This window comes from Saccopteryx bilineata, chromosome X (assembly GCF_036850765.1).
Source record: "Saccopteryx bilineata isolate mSacBil1 chromosome X, mSacBil1_pri_phased_curated, whole genome shotgun sequence".
NCBI lineage: Eukaryota > Metazoa > Chordata > Mammalia > Chiroptera > Emballonuridae > Saccopteryx > Saccopteryx bilineata.
The window spans coordinates 31,743,822-31,766,015 of NC_089502.1; the positions used below are offsets into that span (position 1 = coordinate 31,743,822).

Below are 22,194 nucleotides of genomic sequence, written 5' to 3' on the forward strand. Positions count from 1 at the left end.
CATAAAAATTATCATGTTATGTATAAAACATTAGTTTTTAAAGTGCCATCCATGATCTACACAAACTCATCCCACACCAAGTGAATGAGAAACTCTGCGGGTGGGGTTCAGAGGTCTAGGTTTACCTTGCTTTCCAGAGGATCCTGATGTATACTCAGGTTTGAGGACTACTGATATAAATAATATTAATTTTTCTTACCCATATTTCCTTTCTCACCTCTTTTTACTTTGAAGATGAATGTAACAGAGCTCAATGGATTATGAAGAATGAACATTGAAGAGACTGAGACAGATTGCTAACTTACAAAAATAAGACTGAAGAGGGGAATGATGAAAAATGTACTATTCCTTAACCAGATGAATGTGGGGAAAATTAATCTTAGAGAGAGGGAGATTAAAGTATATAATTTAAGTTAAGGATTTTGGTGGGTAGAAGAGGGAGGCATGATTCAAAGTGAGGCATACTACAGTGACATCCCTACAGATAAGAGTTGTAACATGAATTTGCAATAAATGAAGACAACTAATCTTTGGAATGACAATAAATATTTGTTAGATGAAGTTTGACCCTTCTTATGAGGGCAGCAACTATTTGAAAATCAGATATAATTGCATTAATACAAGGATAACAACTTGAACATTGGTAAAAGAGCCAATTGCAATGAGATGAATGGTGCCATTAGACAACAATGTCACTCCTAAAGCCTGTTATGAGTAACAACATGGAAAGAGATGACTATGGGATCATACTGAGAAGGAAGGGGTGATATTATTTCACAAAGCAGTGGAACTGCATGATGTATGGTGTATATCTGTGGTAATAAAGAGCAAGATGGTAGTGACTGCATAGTGGTGACATGGCCAGATTGCTTCAATGATTATAGGAAGAAAACTGAAAATGTTGAGGACAGTGCATCAGCCACCCTGGCATGTAGACAGGAAAAGAGAAATTTATGGGACTTGGGGAATCTAGTCTTTTTGTAGGTGTTTAGATGTAGAAGTGGCTGTTATCATACCTCTCTGGACACCCTAGTTGTAGCCCAGAGTGCTGATCAGCAGGAAAGCAGGGAGATTGCTCACTTACATAAAAGATGTGTTTTGAAATCAACTGTAGCTGTAACCTTTAAGACAGTACAACCATTATCACTTATAGCATTGCCCATTTCATTAGTGGTGTGTATGTGGGAACATATCACATAGTCCTAGCCAGCTTTAGATTTACTCTAGCAAACAATCACCACTCTGCTCAGCACCTAGTACTGAAGTGTTTTAGGGTTGGACTTCTTTAGTGCCACAGGTGAGACGGGAATATGGTGTCTGTCCTATGTGAAAGCTGAATAATTTGATAGTCATTTTGTAACATTTTAAAATATTAACTTTTGTATAACAAACTATTTTCCAAACAATACAGTTCTGTTTCTTAGACTCCATGTTTTGCCATTTCAAGATGAATTTGAATTTTTAGTGATGCTGCTATATATAACTTCAGTTTTGGAGTTGCAGTTATGTACAATTTTTCTACATTTTGCAGCTTTTTTATTTTGTAGTGCTTAGCACTTTTCACTGGTCTTTTCTGTCAGCTTTTGTGAAGACGGTACATATCAAAGTTTTATTTAAAGATGGACTATTATACAAATGCTTAATTTCTTTCATATAACATTGGTTTAGTTCATAAGCAGGGCTTATATTACATGTTGTGAATTTGGTTAGGCATATCAGAACTCATTACGTTTAAAGCTATTGATTCTTTGACAGGGTTAGGAAAGAATGAGATGGTGGATTTTAATTAAATGCTAAATCATAAACTGGAATCTTTCTTTGAAATATTATCTATATGATAGATGCTTGAGAAATACAGGATTTGTGAATTATTTAAAATAAATGCTTAAGAATAAAATTGAAACTTTTATGCAAGATATCTCAACTGTCAGAAACAGTCTTGTTAGTTTTATTTATCATAAGCTAAGTTCAATTTTTTACGGACAATACCACAAATAAGTCTTTCTCAGGTGTGTGCTCTGAGTAATGATTTGTTCCCCTTTATTCATGAGAATATCATGGCCATGGAGAAGTGTGTTTTTCTAAATTACATTGTATATCTGGATTATTTTGGTCCTAGTCTTTGAAAACATTCTTTTTTTTTATGCTGACCTTTATAAGTTATGTCTTGTGTGCTTACCTACATAGTCCCTACTTTAGGGAAGAGAAAATATGTTTTTGTTTATTTTGTATTAAAGTATTTCAACATACAGAAAAGTACAGAGACCAATATAACACTCATAGTACTACCACTTAGCTATGTTATACCTTAACACTTTGCCATTTTTGTGTCAGGTTCTTACTAAAGTATTAGATCCAGGTACAGCCTAGTGTATCCTTCCCTGATTGCGTTCCTTTCCCTTCCTTTTTTGAGGTAACTACTATCCCAAATTTGATGTTTATCATTCACGTGAGTATCTATGCTTTTATTATGTATATATACAGACACTTAATGTGTATGTATACATATACATATATGGTATAATCTTATGTGCTTTTTAAATTTATTACCTACTGTTGTACTTCTTCAGTTTGCATTTTAGTTTAATGTCATGCTTTTCAGACTTTTCTGCTCTAGTATATCCCATTATAAAACACAATAAAATAAAACATTATTTATTTCCACCCTATATCCTTCTCCAACTACCACCTATTTCTCTGCCATTTTTTAAAGCACAAGTTTCTGTCACATGTAGTCATTTCCCCTCATTCTGTCTTGAACCCACACTAATCAAACTTTTGCTCCACCATTCCCCAGAAACCACTCTTATCAAGGTGCCCAGTGACATCTGTGTTACTACACTGAGTTCTCACTTCTCAATTCTTCAGGGTAGGACTGCTTCAGTGCCACAGATGGAAGCATTTGACACATGTGGATTACTCTTTTCTTCATCCAATAACACTTTATTTCACATTCTAGATTACTACATCTTCCTGGTTTTCTCTATTTCAAGGCCATGCCTCCTTACACCTTTTGCTGGATCTTCCTCAATTTTTATTTTGAAATAAATTAAACACAAAAATTTAGAATGAAATTGAGTGTTTCCCTCAAATCCAAATTCCCTATCATTAATAATGGATATGAACAGTTTGTTTATGTATATATCTGTGTGTGAATTTCATATACTAAAACAATGCCTCATTTTAAATTGTATTTATTTTTACTAATGATTTGTATTTCTTTTTAAAGTTTTAAATCGATTTTTGGATGGTGAGAGGAGAGAGGGAGAGAATGAAAGGGAGAGTGAGAAAAGGGGGAGAAGCAGAAAGCATCTACTCATTGTAGTTGTTTCCTGTGTGTCTTGACTGAGCAAGCCTAGGGATCTGAATTGAGGACCTAAGCGTTCCAGGTTGCCACTTTATCCACTGTGCTACCACAGATCAAGCAATTTGTATTACTTTTATGTTCACTTCTTGTTTATATTATTTTCTCAGCTTTATAATAGTGTTTTATTGTTTATTTATTAATCGTGTGTGTGTGTGTGTAAGTTAAAATTATTAGCCCTCTGTTGTCTGCTGTGGTGACTATTTTTTCCTAGTTGATCATGTACCGTTTGAATTTGTGGAAATTTTGAAGTACACAGTTCTAATTTTTTGTACATTCAGACCTAACAGTTTTTTTTTTTTTATGGTTCCTAGATTTTAGGTACTACTTACTTCTCCACTGAGTGATTAGACATAATTTCACTTGTGTTTTTTTTGGTACTGTTTCAGTTTTATTTTTTACCTTTAACGCTTTGATCCTTCTGGAATTTATTTAGGTTACCCTTATGTAAAGTAGTGTACAACCGATTTATTTTTCTCAGTGGCTACTCAACTGTTCCACACTTACTTTCAACTATCTCTTTCCCTTTGTTTGAAGGCCGCCTTTACCATAGAGTCATTACCTGATGTATTTGAGTTCCTCATAAGTTCTTGAAGGAATTTATTTTTGTCTTATTTTTCAAATCTCTTATTTTGTCTTATTTTTCAAGTGTGGTTCTCCCCATGCATATTGCCTCATTGAAAACTATCATCGTTGACTTTGTAACTGTTAAATGAATTAGCTGTATCTTTCTTGATCTGGGTAGAGCTTGAAACAGTTGAATCCCCTCTGACCCCTCTCTGTACCACACTTCCTCATTACTTTTTATCTCACAGTTCTCTTAGTTTTCCTCCTACCTATTCTCTCTTTTCTTTTATAGCTTGTCTTCCTGTTTCTTATACAATAATGCTCTTTGGAATTCCACTTTCCCCATGGCAAATACACTCTTGAGTAATATTTCCCAATCTCATCACTCCAGCTGTTACTTAACTGGCTAAATATTCCTATATTTTCATTTCTAGTTTCAATCTAAATCTAGGTCTATGTACCCAGTTTTCTATTAGTTACTATACAGTGTGTCCTATGGTACTTTAATACATCTATACCAAACCTTGCTTTCCATATTCTTCCTTCTTCCCTGTATCCTACCTCACTCAATATCATCACCATTTCCCCCACATACCTAAATAGATTTTGTCTTTGATGTCTCCTTTTCCCTTTGATATCTGTCAGTGACCTTTAGTCATAAGTCCTAGTTCTCTCTGGTTATCTCTATAGCCTTATCTGTCCCCTTTTTTCATGCCTTGTTTATGGAAGTAGTTTCTTAACTGGTCTTCATACTTTCAGTCTCTCTCTCTCTCTCTCTCTGATCTTTCCCCACATTTCAGGCAGTGTTAATTTTCTAATACATATAAAATAGTTGGTTTTAGTTAAACCTCACTTAAATCTATCACATATTTTTACTCCTCCTTTTATAACTCCATTAAAATGAGAGTAAAGAAATGGAAAAAATCAAAAGGCCAGAAAAACCCCAAAAAACAAAAACAAAACCCCAGAGTAGAAACATTGACAAATGTAAGATTGAAACTGATTTTTTTTACTTAGAGCAAAGGAAGCTACAACATCAAAATCTCCCCCTACATTGACATTTGAGAGAAACCAATTAATTCTTCCCATAGAACTCCTAATGTCTCAAGACTTGGAGTCACCCAATCTAGGGAAGGCAGGAATGAATTACGAGATTAAAAATACGGACTCTTTCTTGAAAATCTTCATAATAAGTGGCTAGAGTCCCATGTCTGGTCACCCATTCTCTGCTCCTTAGAAGACCAGAGGTTTCTTATCTGGAGAATTTGAATGGGAGCGCCCCAGACTCAGAGATCCAGATACAACAGGTGGATAGGTTGAAACAATGGAATTAAGTGAAAGTTTGTATACTTAATTTTGGTACCTATATGTTCTAGTCTAGATGCAATTGGTTAAAAGGGACATGGTTTTGGGAGGGTAGGTCAGCTGGTTAAAACATCCTCCTGATATGCCAAGGTTGTAGGTTCAATCCCCAGACAGGGCACATACAGGAATCAACCACTGAACGCATAAATGAGTGGAACAAAAAACCTGATTTTCTCTGTCCCTCTCTCCTTTCCTCTCTCTCTAAAAATCAATAAAAGATATTTTAAAAATAAAAAAGGGATCATGAATTATTTTTTTCCCACATTTCCCAGATTTTTGATAAGTAATCTTGATATGGTTGGGTTTTTTTTTCTTGGAACATCTAAAAAACTGTAGCCTAAACAAAGTAAAAATTCTTTAAAATCTTAAAAGTCTTTCAACAATTAAACATTTTAGAAAAGATCAGTCTTGGTTGGTTGATTTTGAGATGCTTAAATTTATTTTATTTTATTTATGTTGCTCAATTTTTAATGCTGTGATGGGATTATAACAAAAATAAGACCATGCAAACAGACATAATGTTCTATTGCCATTTGATTTGTTTCATTTTTAGAATTATGAAGATCCAAGAAATAGAGTGCTCTATTCCTTTCTACTTTTGCTTTTGTCTCTAAATTAAGTGGTGGAAAGAGAGCAGGCAACAATGAAGAAAACCTTTTTTCTTTCTCTAGATAATGCTTTTGGGTCTTCATATAGTTTTATAACAAACATAATTCTATGAACAAACTAAATTGCACCTTCCCAATGCAATAAGTTGACTTTATTAATAAGAAATATTTAATTAAAGACACAGTTTTGCTTCCCAATGTATTTGAAGTTAATAGAATACATTAAATATCCTCAACATCTCTAACACAAAGCATTCACATTACTAAAAACCAGTATATTAGATAAACTTCAGTTTACTTCAAACTTACTTGCTGTTCCTTTCCCATAAAAAATAACAGGTAGAACCAAAACAAAAATTCAGTGCAGACCAAGAAAGCAACAATTTTATCTCAGGAACCTATTTTATGCCTTTAGATTTCAAAATATTATACCTTTCAAGCCTTAATTTTGATCAACCACTTCTAAAGCTGTGGACCCTGCTTATGGACTTCTCAGGCCTTTAGTCCCCCTGGTAGTGTGGGAATTAGTCCTGTCTGTATCTACTTGGCAAATATTTGCCTCAACTCTTTGCTTTAACTTCTCTTGTCTAACCCAATTACACAGACACCTCAGTTCTTCTGATTCTCATTTAATCTACCTTGTGTATACTTGGTTGTTTGTCCATGGGTAACTGTTAGCTAATGATTTCACATGAAATTTAGTCAATACTATTTAATGATTCAGTTAGGCATTATGTAGATATTTTGACTCTTCTAGATGAGTTTTTTTCTTTTTCCTTCCCTTCCCTCTCTTCCCCTCCACCCCTTTTCTTTTCCTTTCTCCTTTCTCTTTTCCTTTTTCTTTTCTTTCTTTTATCTTTTCTTCTTCCCTTCCCTTCCCTTTCCTTCCCTTCTCTTTTCTTTTCTTTATTTTTTCTTTTTTAGAGAGAGGCAGGAACATGGAATTGCTCCCATATATGCTCTGACCGGGAAATCCAACCAGCAACTGCCAGCTCTGTGAATACATGCCAATTGACCGAGCTATCTGGCCATGGCTTAATTTATTTTCTATTTTCAGAGAAACAGAGAGATGAAGGGAGAGAGAGAAGAGAGGGAAGGGAAGCATTTATTTGTTGTTCTACTCAGTCATGCACTCATTGATGCTTCCCATGTGTGCCCTGACTGGGGAATCAAACCCACAACCCTGTTGTTTAGGGACGATGCTTTTATTATTTTTTTAAAATATTTTATTTATTGATTTTTTAGAGAGAGAGGAGTGAGAGAGACAGAGAGAGAGAGAAGGGGGAGGAGCAGGAAACATCAACTCCCATATGTGCCTTGACCAGGCAAGCCCAAGGTTTTGAACCGGCAACCTCAGTGTTCCAGGTCGACGCTTTATCCCACTGCGCCACCACAGGTCAGGCCAAGGGACGATGCTTTTAAGTGACTGAGCTAACCAGCCAGGACCCAGATTGAGTTGCTTCATTTTCTTAGTTTTCTAAGTTATCATATGGACATTAGGTACATGGACATTTATTTTGAATTTCTATCACAAAATATAGAAAATGCTACAAAGGTTGCATAATTTGACAAAACTAGTATTGATTTTTATAGTAAATACTGACTTATTTTCCTCCCGAACAGGTCCTTTTCCAACTTGTAGAGGTAATGGATCATCTGCATCTCGGCGAATCAGTTGCTGCAGTGCTCCGTAACAGGTATATTTATGGAATCAATTTACCTTATAAGTTACCCAGTGTCGCTCCTGCCTATTTACATAGCTAACATAATTGCTACTCAATAAGTATTTGTTGACTCTCTGGCATAAAATAAGTGCATTTGCTATATGAATGAATGAATGACTGACTGACAAAGAAATGGAATGAAGAGCACATTAGTGATTATGTATTCTGAGCTAATGCAAAAATAAAAATACATAATTAGAACCCATAATTAATATAAATTGTGAAGACATAGAATTTAGACATTGGAGCTATTAATTGGGATTTTATTTTTAAGCATATCAATAAGAATACAGGTATCCATTGCTTAAGAACAGGTGTCTGGACAAGTATTTTTAAACAGTATGGCTCTGTGATAGTGTGTACATTTCTGTTGCTTAACTATCCAATTAATCTAGCTAATGTGGTCAACACCTGATAATAACAAAATTATATTGAATGTCAACTATAATAAAAAAATAGAATTTACAAATATCTAACTAAAACTTTTCCAGAGAGTTATAAGAAATTTAGAAGTTCCTTGACAATTTAGAATTTTAAATTTATGGTTTAAAGAAGCATAGTCTTTGCTTTGAAGGTATGGAAGAGTACCCCTTATTCCCAATAGTTTAGTTGTATGGTTTGTGCGAAGCATTTGAATAATGTGCTGGATTGTTTATATCATGGCTCTGACACTTAATAGTGCATGAAATTGGGATAATAATAATACCTACATCTCAGAATTGTTTTGAGATTAAATAAGTGTCTATGGTGTGTATGTGAAGAGAGATAGAAAATGTCAAATAGTACATGATATGTCATATATGGTATATGGTGCTAGTATTGAAATATAAATGTGGGATTTTAACTATTTTGACAATATAATAATTGGTTTTGCAATCTAAGGTACTTTAAAATATAAGTGTGTCTTAAAAGAATATGAAAAGAGGGAAAAGGTTGAAGTATGAAGTGGACATATATAAAGTCATTGTTATTTGTTAGATACTATACCAGGAATTTTACACAATAATCTCATTAAGTAAACATTATATGAATGGTGACTGTTGGAATGTGTCATATCATCTGGGCAATGGGCTGTAAGGTAGACTTGCTCCAAGATACAGAAAGCAAGAGAATCATAGCAAGAATAATGTACGGGTATGTTGGGTGAAAATATAGAAGAGAATGATAATTGGGAGACATTAAATTGCTAACGTGGAATCGAGCATGCAGAGTTGAAGTGAAGCATTGCTGAATAGGAGGGTCTATACCACACAGTTAGAAGAGGAAATGGATAACTGAGGTGACTATAGAATACTTGAATTTGTTTGTTTTTATTATTTTTATGAAGGTATAATTACATACAGTAAAAAAAAACATTTAAATATACATCTTGATAAATTTCGTATGCATGCCCACGTCCAGTAACCACAATCCAGTTCAAGATATAAAACAATTCTGTCCCACCAGAGAATTCCTTTGTGCCCCTTTCCAGTCCCTATCTACTCCACTCCTTCTGAAGGAACCACAATTCTGACTTACATATCTTGGATTAGTTTGCTTGTTTTTGATCTTCATGTAAATAGAATCAGGCACTGTGGATTCTTTGTAGATGGCTTCTGTAATTCAAAATAATGTTTTTATTTTATTTTGTTTTATTATTTATTTATTTTATTCAGTGAGAGGAGGGGCAACAGAGATAGATTCCTGTGTGTGTCCCCACCGGGATCCACCTGGCAAGCCCACTAGGGGGCGATGCTCTGCCCATCTGGGGCATTACTCTGTTGCTCAGGAACCAAGTTCTTCTTAGTGCCTGAGGCGGAGGCCATGGAGCCATCCTCAGTGCCTGGGACCAACTGGCTCCAATGGAGTCATGGCTGCAGGAGAGGAAGAGAGAGGGGGGGTGGAGAGAGAGAGAGAGAGAGAGAGAGAGAGAGAGAGGGAGAGAGAGGTGAGAGGGGAAGGGGTGGAGAAGCAGATAGGAGCTTCTTCTATGTGCCATTGATCCCGGGACATCCATGTACCTGGCCAACGCTCTACCACTGAGCCAACTGGCCAGGGCCCAAAATAATATTTTCGAAATTATCATTGCTGTGGTATCACTAGATCCTTCTTTTTATTGCTACATAGTATTCCATTGTTTAAATGTACTACAATTTGTTTATCCATTTTTTTTTTGTTGGTAGTCATTTAAATTGTATCCATTTTTTGACTATTATGAATAAAGCTTTTATTGATGTTTAATAAATATTTTTGTGTCCATTTACACTCGTTCTTTTTTATATATAACTGGCAATGGAATTTCTGGGTCATAGGAGATATATATTTAATTTATGTATCATTAATAGAAACTGTCAAATACTCCTCTGAAGCGGTTGTGCCATTGTCCACTCTGACTAGTAATAAGTGAAAATCTTCACTAATCTTGATATTGTGGGTCTTTTAATTTTAGCCATTCCCTTGAGTATCTAGTGATTTCTCATAATTGCTCTCACTTTGCATTTTAATTATGTGTAGTGGAGTATGTTTTCATGTGAGAATTAGCTATTGGTGTGTTTTCTAGTATTGTTCAAGTCTTCAACAGTACGGTGATTTTTAGATGTAAAAGGGGCTGAGGAGAGGTAAGAGGGGGGTAAAAAGGGGATAAATGGTGATGGAAGGAGACTTGACTTGGGGGTCAACACACAATACAATATACAGATGATGTGTTCAGAATATACCCCTGAAACCTATATCATTAACCAATGTTACCCCAATAATTCAATAAAAAAGGAAAAAAATATGCTCTGGTTTTGTTTGTTTTTTTTTTTTGAGTTTTAGGAGTTTTAAAATTTATTGTGAATATTTAGATATATGCATTATGAATATTTTCTTCTAGTCTGTGGCTTTCCATCCATTCTTTTAATTTTTTATTTATTTACTTTTTAGATTTTATTTATTCATTTTTATTAGAGAGAGATGGGAGAGAGAGAGAGAGAGAGGTAGAGATAGAGAGAGAACAGGGGGAGGAGCAGGAAGCATCAACTCCCATATGTGCCTTGACCAGGCAAGCCCAGGGTTTTGAACTGGCGGCCTCAGCATTCCAGGTCGATGCTTGATCCACTGCGCCACCACAGGTCAGGCCTCCATCCATTGTCTTATTTGTGTTTTTTATGAGCAGAATTTTTTTTGATGAAGGTTGGTTTATCCTATTTTTCTTTTATGCTCAGTGCTTTTTGTATCTTGTTCAGGTAATATTTGCCCTCCCAAATTTCAGGATTTCTCTTCAAAGTTTTATGGTTTTAGCCTTCATATTATAAGTACATACTTTTTTTAAGAGAAAGAGAGAGAGAGAGGGAGAGAGAGAGAGAGACAGACAGACAGGAACAGACAGGCAGGAAGAGGTGGGAGGCATCAGCTCGTACTTGTGGCACTTTAGTTGTTCACTGGTTGCTTTCTCATATGTGCCTTGCCCCGGGGCAGGGATGTGTGTCCCAGCCTAGCCAGTGACCCCTTGCTCAAGCCTTGGGCTTGAGCCAGCAACCTTCGGCTTCAAGCCAGAAACCTTGGGCTCAAGCCAGGGACCATGGGGTCATGTCTATGATTCACACTCAAGCCAGCGAACCTATGCTCAAGCTGGTGACTAAACTCAAAGTGGGGACCTTGGGATTTCAAATCTGCGACCTCAGCGTCCCAGGTTGATGTTCTATCCACTGTGCTACCACCTGGTCAGGTTTGACCAGAAACGAAAGAAGTGAGCTATGACCTAGATTTACAAAAGAGAAGTCTCTTTGTACTTTTAATTCTAACTTAATGCTGTTGTAAATGGAGTAGTGACTTAATTGTAACCTGAATGATACTTGGTGAAACATGGGGAACTAGTCTTATGACTCCTAGTTTGTAGCACAGTTTTATAACTTTGATTTCCTTGTTTTACTATATATGTTTCTTATTATAAATACAACTCCTTTGAAAGAAAGAGATAATTCTGATACTATATAAACTGATCTACAGCATAGAAAATGATGGTAAACTCCCCAATTCATTTGTGATGCTGCCTAATTCAAATATCAAAGCCTGAAAAAATATTGCTTGTTTGCATACACAAATTATGCATCAATTTTTAATTCCTTTTTTTTTTTTTTTTGTATTTTTCCGAAGCTGGAAAAGGGGGAGAGACAGTCAGACATACTCCCCGCATGCGCCCGACTGGGATCCACCCGGCACGCCCACCAGGGGCGATGCTCTGCCCACCAGGGGCAATGCTCTGCCCACCAGGGGGCGATGCTCTGCCCCTCCGGGGCGTCGCTCTGCTGCGACCAGAGCCACTCTAGCGCCTGGGGCAGAGGCCAAGGAGCCATCCCCAGCGCCTGGGCCATCTTTGCTCCAATGGAGCCTTGGCTGCGGGAGGGGAAGAGAGAGACAGAGAGGAAGGAGGGGGTAGGGGTGGAGAAGCAAATGGGCCCTTCTCCTATGTGCCCTGGCCGGGAATCGAACCCAGGTCCCCCGCACGCCAGGCCGACGCTCTACCGCTGAGCCAACCGGCCAGGGCCTCAATTTTTAATTCTAAATGAAATACAAATATAACACACTTAGGAATATTTGAAAAGAATAAACCTTTGTCAATGGGAAAGTTTTATCCTAGAGTGTAAGTGCTCTCATCCTATGAAGTTACTTGTGATGTATCCTGTCAATAGTTCTCAGAAGGAAAAAAAAAAAAAAAGACCAAAAGTAAATGCTGGAGGTGTTTGTAAAAACTCAATGCCCATTTGAAGAATTACAAAGTTAGTGACAGAAGCTTTCTTCCTTTTTTTTTTTTTTTTTGTATTTTTTTTTGTTTTTGTATTTTTCTGAAGTTGGAAACGGGGAGGCAGTCAGACAGACTCGCGCATGTGCCCGACCAGGATCCACCCGGCATGCCCACTAGGGGGCGATGCTCTGCCCATCTGGGGTATCGCTCTGTTGCAACCAGAGCCATTCTAGCACCTGAGGCAGAGGCCACAGAGCCATCCTCAGCACCCGGGCCAACTTTGCTCCAATGGAGCCTTGGCTGCGGGAGGGGAAGAGAGAGACAGAGAGGAAGGAGAGGGGGAGGGGTGGAGAAGCAGATGGGCACTTCTCCTGTGTGCCCTGGCCGGGAATCGAACCTGGGACTCCTGCACGCCAGGCCGACGCTCTACCACTGAGCCAACCGGCCAGGGCCTAGAAGCTTTCTTTCTTATTAAGAAAAATAAATATCTCTCTGAAATCAACAATCCAGCATCATATCTAATGGCAAAATAGAAGTTGTTCCTTAAGCAGCATCAAAACAAAAATGCCTACAACCACCATTGATTAATACAGATCTATAAATACCAGTCAATGTCAATAAAGAGGCCTAGTTAATAAGAAGGGAAGACAGAAAGTGATCAAGTTTTACAATCATGTACAAATGGATGCTGAGTCTTTAAAACAACTTCTTAGTTGATAGACTTTGAGTTCTGAAGAGTAACTGGATATAAGATGAAAATTAAAAACCAATACCTTTTATTTATATCGGATGTGTCCATTTAGAAGCTATAAAAACAGCCCATATACAAAAGCCATAAAAATGAATATGTAGTAATAATCCCAACAGAAACATGTCTAGTCCCGATGTGATGAAAATTAAAAACTTTGAGAGGCAGGAAAGAAGGTATTTTAAAAATGGAGAAACAGACCATGCCCTGAATTAAAAACTAAATTTGGGGAAGATGTAAACTCTTCCCAAAGAATTATATAGATTTAACATGAATTTAATAGTGTATTTAAATGTTTTGACAAAATGATTATTTAATATGATAAAGACAGTATTAAAGAAATACATCTCAATTGCTTAACATAATGTCTGGCATGTGGTAATTGCTACTGAAAAATTCAACGATTTGTTCTGTTTATTATTCAACAAACATTTATTGTATAATTGATAAGAGCTAAGCACTTTCATGTCCTCAAATGTGATGAAACTTTATTCTCATTGAGTTTGTATTTTAGTGGAGGTGTTGGTAGGGTCAGATAAAAAGCAAATATATATATAGGAGAAAATTGCTATGAAAAATTAATAAAGCAGGTAGAAATATAAAGACTTAAGGGGGGAAATGCAGAGTAGCATTAACTTCTTAGTATTCTTAGATGTTTTTCATCTTGTGATCTACCTTTCATCGTATTTATCCTATTTGAAGCTTTATTTTAGTGATTTATGAAATATAGAGAGAGTTCAGCCATATGTGGCTTGTTTTGCTGCCAAGAGCTGAGCATCACCCTTATGCACAAATTATGGTAATATCTTGGAGGGGAACATTGTGGTAGAAGTCACCCATTTGGTGGTGTGGTGCTGGAGAATTCTGACGTTCCTAGCTCCAGTAAGGATTTCTAAAATGATGTATAAAGCTGTGACAGTGTTCCAGTTTTCTAAAAGTGTTCTTTGATAAATTATCCATAGCATAAAGTGTTGTCTGGTATTTGTATTACATGAAAAGAGTGCCAAACACAGTATAATCAGATTTTCATCCCTTTAACAAATATTATTTAGCACTTACTGTGCAAAGTTTTGGGAAATAGCAGTGAATGGTAATGTATGGTTCCCTGCCCCTTAGGTGGCTATTGTAAAAGTCGAAATAAGAAACAAGGAGAGTCTGAACAAAGGTGACAGCAATGGGAATGAAGCAGAAGGGAGGGGATAGATTAATGAAATATCTAAGGGTGAATTTGACAATACTTGACATTCAACTAGATTCTTCACACTTAGTCAAAGTGATCTTTTAAAATTGTTAACCTAATAAGGTCGCCCAGATTGCTTTCTCTAATTATTGAAGTCTCATCTGTTCTTCAACACCTAGATTTAATTGTATTTCCTCCCCAAACCTTTCTTGCTCAATCCAAGCAGATGATCAGGAGGGTCTCCTTTGCCTCTGAGCTGTTTTACCCTGTGATGATTCTTATTACATTCGATTTCTCATTGAAGTAATCTGAACATGTCCTTGCTTACAACATTGTTAAGGGAACTTTTTAGGAGTCCTGTATCTAATGTGTATTTACTTTGTATCATATATAGCACAGGATTTTGTGACTAATAGGCATTCATTAAAATTTTGTAGAAGGTATTACATTTATCAGCAGTTATCGATTACTGATCATCTTATTTAGTTAAATTGTTTAAGGTGGTTTTGTTTCCCGAAGTTAACTCTTACTTATGGTTAAATACTTGAATATTAAGTGACCCTCATTAAAATTGTAAAATACACTGTTGAAATTTACTACAGATTATAGAAGTAAGCTCAGACATTTTTTTAAACCAATGTAATGTATAACCACTCCTTAATAGTGTATGATGTCAACAGAACACAGGGCTACGAATCAGGTCATTTGATATTTTATAATATTGAGCCTTTAGTATTTGTTAAACACTGTCATACTCTGTAAAATTTAGGGCTTGAATAGCCAAATCTTCCTTTTAGTTTTATATATCTGGACTTCTATCTTTAAACCTAAGCACATGATAGATGATAAATAAATGCATCTTAGATTAAACTTGATGATGGCCAGTCATTGAAAATAAGTCCTTTTATTACAGTTTTATAATTTGGCTTAATAAACTTTTCTTTGAATGTTGAATTTTAAAAAATGTTATTTTATTTATAGGGGCAATGGCTTTATAAACTTCAATGAAGATATGTTGATTTTGTGCTTTTTAAGGATTAAGAACTTATAAAGATCTAGTTTTACCTTTCCTGAAGTGATGCAATGATTATTATAAGGTCAAATCTGCCTGACCAGGCAGTGGTGCAATAGATGGAGTGTTGGACTGGGACGTAGAGGACTCAGGTTTGAAACCCTGAGGTCACTGGCTTGAGCACAGACTCATCCAGCTTGAGTGGGAGCTCACCAGCTTGAGCTCAGGGTCGCTGGGTTGAGCATGGAATCATAGACATGACCCTATGGTCACTGGCTTGAGCCCAAGGTTGCTGACTTGAGCAAGGAGTCACTCACTCTGCTGTAGCCCCCCCCTCCCGTCAAGGCACATATGAAAAAGCAGTCAATGAACAACTAAGGCGCCACAATGAAAAATTGATTCTTCTCATCTCTCTCCTTCCTGCCTGTCTGTTCATATCTGTCCCTTTCTCTCTTTGTCTCTGTCACACACACACAAAATAATAATAAGGTCAAATCTTAGGCTAGAAGATCCCTATAAAGACTGTGGTCTGTGAACAACACAGAAACTTCTGAGGCCAGTTAGACTTTATACAATAGAATTTTATTTTGGCTCAGAAATTCTGTAGGTTTTTGTTACCCATTATTATTGTCCTAATATATTGCAGTAAGGTACATGCTCAATTTATCAGCATATTTGTTCCTCTCACTAAAGAGTTGCATATTTTCATATAAAGGGCACAGACTTGTTAGTAATGGTATGGGTCTGATCTATTTAGAGAAATTTTCTAGGCTATAAGAAGTGTTTCTTTTCCTGGGGAGAGGAGTTACTACCCTGATTCCTCTTCCATTACCTGTGTCTTAAATTTTGCTGTTCATAATTCTGTACATATTCCACACATTCCTTTTTTTGTATTTTTTTGAAGTGAGAAGTGAGGAGGCAGAGAGACATGTGCCCAACTGGGATCCACCCAGCAAACCCACCAGGGGGTGATGCTCTGCCCATCTGGGGTGTTGCTTCATTGCAACTGGAGCCATTCTAGTGCTTGAGATGGAAACCATGGAGCCATCCTCTGCGCTGGGCCAACTTTGCTCCTATGGAGCCTTGGCTGCAGGGGTGAGGAGGGAGAGAGAGAGAAAAAGGAGAGGGGGAAGGGTGGAGAAGCAGATGGGTGTTTCTCCTTTGTGCCCTGGTTAGTAATTGAACCTGGGACATCCACACACCGGGCCGACGCTGTACCACTGAGCCAGCCGGCCAGGGCTTTTCCACACATTCATTCTGGGTAATCTTGTCTACAGTCATTACTTGTATCCCAAGCTATATGCTGAGGACCTTCACATTTATATCTTGCGACTAAGTCTTCTTCGTAAGCTCCAGACTAAAAGGTTCTTTATTTCTTCTCTCCACCAGTTTGTTTGTTTTGGCTCTACAAGTAATGCATATTTATTATAGAACACTTAAAAACAGAAAATTATATATATGCAGGGAAAAGAATCACCTGAGGTAATCTCTATTAACCCCTTGGAACATTTTCACTCTACCCTTTAGGTGAATTTTAAAATGTGTCTGAGGACACATTTATTATTGGACATGATATGGTTATAGTGTTGTGCTTAAGAGCAGAAGCTTTGAAGTCTGTCAAATATAGGTTCAAATCAAGTTCTGCTACTTACTAGCCATGTGAATTTAAGACAGTTTCTTAACCTCTCTGAGTTCGTTTCCTCACCTATAAAATAAAATAATACCGCTGCATAGAATTGTTCTGAGGATAACATAAAATGTTTGTAAGATAGTCATTTCCTGGCACATGTTAAATGCTCAATAAATAGAGGCACTTACTGTTTTTATTGTACTGTATATCATGTCTGTATCATGCTGTTTTTCTTAGTTATATCATTAGAATTCCACATGTCAATAAAAACTTATAGCACACATAATTGTTACAAAGCATAAACTATTCCATGGTGCAAATTATTTCTTAGTGTTAAATATTTAAGTTGAATCCACACTTGGAGTATTAATTATAATGCCTTCTATACCTATATTTTCTCTTCTTGCTTTAATATTGGTTATCTTTTATATTTTTGTTTAATGAATTTGTTTTATACTTGTCAAATTTCCTCTTTACTCTCTCTGATGTACATTTTGGTTGTTACTCTGACCTATTTTCTTGCAATTGATCAATATAATTATTAGCTTTCTTCATGTAATCTTGTTATCTTGGTTGACTTCTTCTTCCTGCTTTATTGAAACCATGTTTTCTTATTTTTTTAAACGTGCCAAAGGATTTCAGCATTGTTTTCTGGCTCCTGTATGAAAGTGTTTGCAGAGTGTTCTGCTCTTTCTCTGAGTATTTGTGATAACAAAACTCCTTTTTCTTGTTTATCAATATATTTCCATTTGCCCCGTGCTAGTTCTCTTTCTATTTATTTATTCTCAAAGGAATAAGGGATCCAAAATGGCCTTTCCTTTTGTCTGAACATTTCTTCCTCATGGTCTTTGTGTGGCTGGATCTTTTTCTTTTAAGATCTTCACTTAGATGTCTCCATTTTGAGAGGTTGTCTTTGACCAGCCAGTCTAAGTTGGGCCATCTGTTGGTGTCACAACACCCTAGTTTATTTCTCTGCATAGGATTGATTAATCACTATCACTGTTAGATGTGTTCCTTCTTTTCTTATTTTTTCCATCCTTTTGATTTATTTATATATTCTCTTTCCCTAAAATAGAAGCTCTAGGAGTGTAGGGATCTTGTCTGTCTTGTTGACTGCTTTAATTTTAGCACCTACACCAATGTCCATATTAGTTGCTCAATATACAATATGTTTGCTGAATGAACAAGTTAATCATCACCCCTTTCTCTGTGCTCTTCGGTACTAATCCAGCCCCATTCTCAGACTTTTACTGATGAGTCAATACTGATAGAAATAGATGGTTGAAAAAATAAATAAGTGGAGGAGAAGAGACAAATCTTTACAGAAGAATCCCAAATTTTATGCATGTATATGTGCATGTGTGCGTATGTATATATTTTCACCCTCCCAGAGATAGAACTTCATCTTCCTCTCCCCTTGTGCTTATTCTTAAATTTTTATTGAATTTATTGGGGTGACATTGGCTAATTAAATTATACAGGTTTTAAGTGTACAGTTCTACAACATATCATCTGTATATTGCATTGTGTGTCACCATGCCAAGTCAAGTTTCCCTCTATCACCATTTATCCCTCCTCTACCCTTCTCCACCTCTCCCTACCCTTTTCCTTCCTACAATCCGCACACTGTTGTCTGTGTCTGGATTTTTATTTTCTATACTTAATCCCTTCACCTTATCCACCCAGTCCCCCAACCCCCATCCCCTCTGATAGCTGTCAGTCTGTTCTTCATATCTATAGATATGTTTCTGTTTTGTTTGTTTATTTTGTTCATTAGATTCCACATATAAGTGAAATCACATGATACTTGTCTTTCTCTAACTGGTTTATTTCACTTAGCATAATAATCTCTAGGTCCATCCAGTCTGTTGCCACAGGTAAGATTTTCTTCTTTTGTTTTGGCTGAGTAGTATTCCATTGTGTAAATGTACCACAGCATTTTTATCCACTTATCCACTGATAAGCACTTGGGCTGCTTCCAAATCTTTGCTATTGTAAATAATGCTGCATTGAACATAGGGGCGTATATATTTTTTTGAATTGGTGTCTTGGGTTTCTTTGGATATATGTTTAGAAGTGAAATTACTGGGCCATAAAGCAGTTCTATGTTTATTTATTTATTTATTTATTTATTTTATTAACTCCATACTGTTTTCCACAGTGGCTGTACCAATCTTCATTTCTCCCCTTATGTTTAGACTTAATGATTCACTTCCAGAGAGAAGAGTGTGGAAAGGGGAAAAAGTACCTTTACAGTGAGGAAATCTAGCAAATTCGACCTGTGGTAGGCAGAATAATGACCTCTTCTCCAAAATGTCTACATCCTGATCCCCAGAACCTGTGACTGATACTGTACATGGCAAAAAGGACATTGGAGACGTGATCAAGAACCTGTTTTTAAAAATTAGATTTTATTGGGGTGACACTTACTAACATAATTATACAGATGCCCAATTTTACTACACATCTCTGTACACCATATTGTGTTCATTGCTTTCAAGTCAAGTCTTTGTCCATTACCATTTATTCCCTCTATACCTCCTTCATGGGGAGAGTATCCTGGATTTCCCAGAAGGGTCCAGTGTAATCATAAGGGATGTAAGGGAAGTCAGTCAGTAAAAGGAGATGTGATGATGGAAACAGAGGGTGGAGCAATGCTCCTTGAAGATGTAGGAAAGTAGCACGAGCCATAGAATGCAGGCAGCCTCTAGAATCTGGAAAAGGTAAGGAAAGAAATCTCCCTTGAATAATTATAGACTTCTGACTGCCAGAACTGTAAGACAGAAAATTTGTGCTGTTTAAAGCCACTAAGTATGTAGTAATTTATTATAGCAGAAAGAAAAAAGAAATGAATACACCATGTTTCTAGGGTCTGTCACACAGATTTGCCCATATATTCCAGGAGTTGTCATTTCTGACTTAATGTAAACACGACAGGTATCAGCAGTGGCGACAGTGGTCTGAAGGGGGTGGACCATAGATGAGAACAGCCCCTTTGCTAAGTCTCCGTTTCCCAGTGGGAGCTGGTTTTCCTCACTCTTTGTCTACACAATATAGTGGGAAGGAGAGAGAGACATGCTATTTAAAATTAAACATATATGTATTTATCTTGAAGTTTTCCATATGTAATGTATGCTCACTGTGAAGTATTTCGACAGTACAATTCCACTGCTCTGAAAACACCATTAGTATTTTGAAGCTTGCAAATAGAAATGCTTATTCACCATGAACATTCCCCAGTATTGTAAACAGTGTGTGCAAACCCATCCAGTCTTATTCCCTAGCACCTGCCTCCTTAGCTGTAGTGTTGGCCTTACTTAACAACACCACCATTCACTTGGTTGCCTGAGTCAGAAGCTTGGATCTCATCCTGGACCATTCTTTCTTCCTCATCCCTCGTATTCATCAGTCACCAAGTCCTATTTCTCCTTTCTCATTATTTCTCCAATCTGCTCCCCCTGCCACTTTATTCTTTTCCTAAAAATGTATTTTTAAATGTATTGGTTTGACGCAGTTCATCAAACCATACAAATTTCAAGGATACAACTCAGTATAACACCGTCTACACACTGCATTGTGCCCCCTCCAAGGAAAGTCTCTTTCCTTCCACCTTCCCCCCTTCTCTGCCCTCCTCCCCCTATCTCCACCCCCCCCCCGCTTTCCCTCTGGCTATCGCCACCCTGTTGTCTATATCTATGTATTGTGTTTACATGGTTTTTTGGCTAATCCCTTCACGTTCTTTGATCCCATTCCCTCTTCCCCTTCCTTCTGACAGCTGTCCATCTGTTCCCCGTGTCCATGATTCAGTTTCTATTTTGTTCCTCAGTTTATTGTGTTCATTAGATTCCACATATAAGTGAGATTATCTAATATTTGTCATTCTCTGTCTGTCTTATTTCACTTAGTGTAATAGTTCCAGGTCCATCCATTGCTGTTGCAAAAGTTGATTTCCTTCTTTTTTATGGTCATTTAGTATTCCATTGTATAAATGTACCAAGGCTTTTTTATTCATTCATCTACTGACAGATATTTGTGCTGTTCCAAATCTTGGCTATTGTAAATAGTGCTGCAGTGACCATGGGGGTACATATCTGCTTTGTTTTTATTACCACATTCTTACTTCAGTCCTCCATAATTTGTCACCTAGGTCATTATAATATCCTTCTGACATAGGTTTTGGCAACTAGTCCTAGCCCTCATCCACCTCTTCCTTTCCTTCCAGTTCATGCCTCCAATTGCAGCCATAATGACCTTGCTGAAATGTAAATATGTTCATATCATTTTCTGGTTTAGATTTCTTCAGCGGCTCACAATGCAGCAAGGTTTTTCATGGGGCTCCTCTCTGTCTTACCTGTCTCATCTCCTGCCTAGAATATTTGTTGTTGTCCCCCTCACCTCCGCAGTGGAAGGTGACATGTTTCCTCATACTTCAGTTTCTCTTTCTTGTACGCCTTTTTTCTGATCCTTGGCCTCAGCAACTTCTGTTTATCTATGATGACCCAGTGCGAATATCAACTCCTCTGTGAACCTTTCACTGATGTGTACCACCTACCTCCGCCAAGCAGAAGTCGGTCTTCCTTCCTTATGGCTCTCATAGCATTGACTCTTACTTCTATGGTTATAGTAGTGGTGATTGAAGTCCTAACAGTAGTAGCAGTTGTATTGGCAACAGTCATTATAAAAGGTAACTCTTAGATAGCATTTGCTTTCTTCTAGGTTCAAATCATATATGTATATACTTATTTTAGTCTCATAACAACCCCAGGAACTAGCCTGACCAGGCGATGGCACAGTGGATAGAGCATCGGACTAGGATGCAGAGGACCCAGGTTCGAGACCCTGAGGTCACCAGCTTGAGCCTGGGCTAATCTGGTTTGAGCAAAGCTCACTAGCTTGGACCCAAGGTCGCTGGCTTGAGCAAGGGATCACTCAGTCTGCTGAAGGCCCGCGGTCAAGGCACATATGAGAAAGCAATCAATGAACAACTAAGGTGTTGCAACGAAAAACTGATGATTGATGCTTCTCATCTCTCTTCGTTCTTGTCTGTGTGTCCCTATCTATCCCTCCCTTTGACTCTCTCTCTGTCTCTGTAAAAAAACACAAAAAACAAACAAAAAACAACAACAACAACCCCAGAAAGTAGGTATTATCATTATTCTCATTCTCCAAATGAGGAAATTGAGGCACAGAGAGTATAAGTATTTGTCTAAGGTCACACAGCTAATAATGAATGCAGGATTCAGACCCAAGCTTATGCATTTACCTTATGCCTATTTTTCTCATTCCCTGGG

General features: G+C 37.1%; 1 protein-coding gene across 1 annotated transcript in view; it reads left to right on the forward strand.

Moving 5' to 3' along the window:
• Positions 1-22,194, forward strand: part of KLHL13 (kelch like family member 13) — a 245,621-nt gene that overhangs the window by 116,339 nt on the left and 107,088 nt on the right. Inside the window, exon 2 of the mRNA XM_066249683.1 lies at positions 7,528-7,601. Within this exon, the coding sequence (XP_066105780.1) occupies positions 7,552-7,601 (50 nt within the window). The 5' untranslated portion in view covers positions 7,528-7,551. The remainder of the gene's footprint in view (positions 1-7,527; positions 7,602-22,194) is intronic.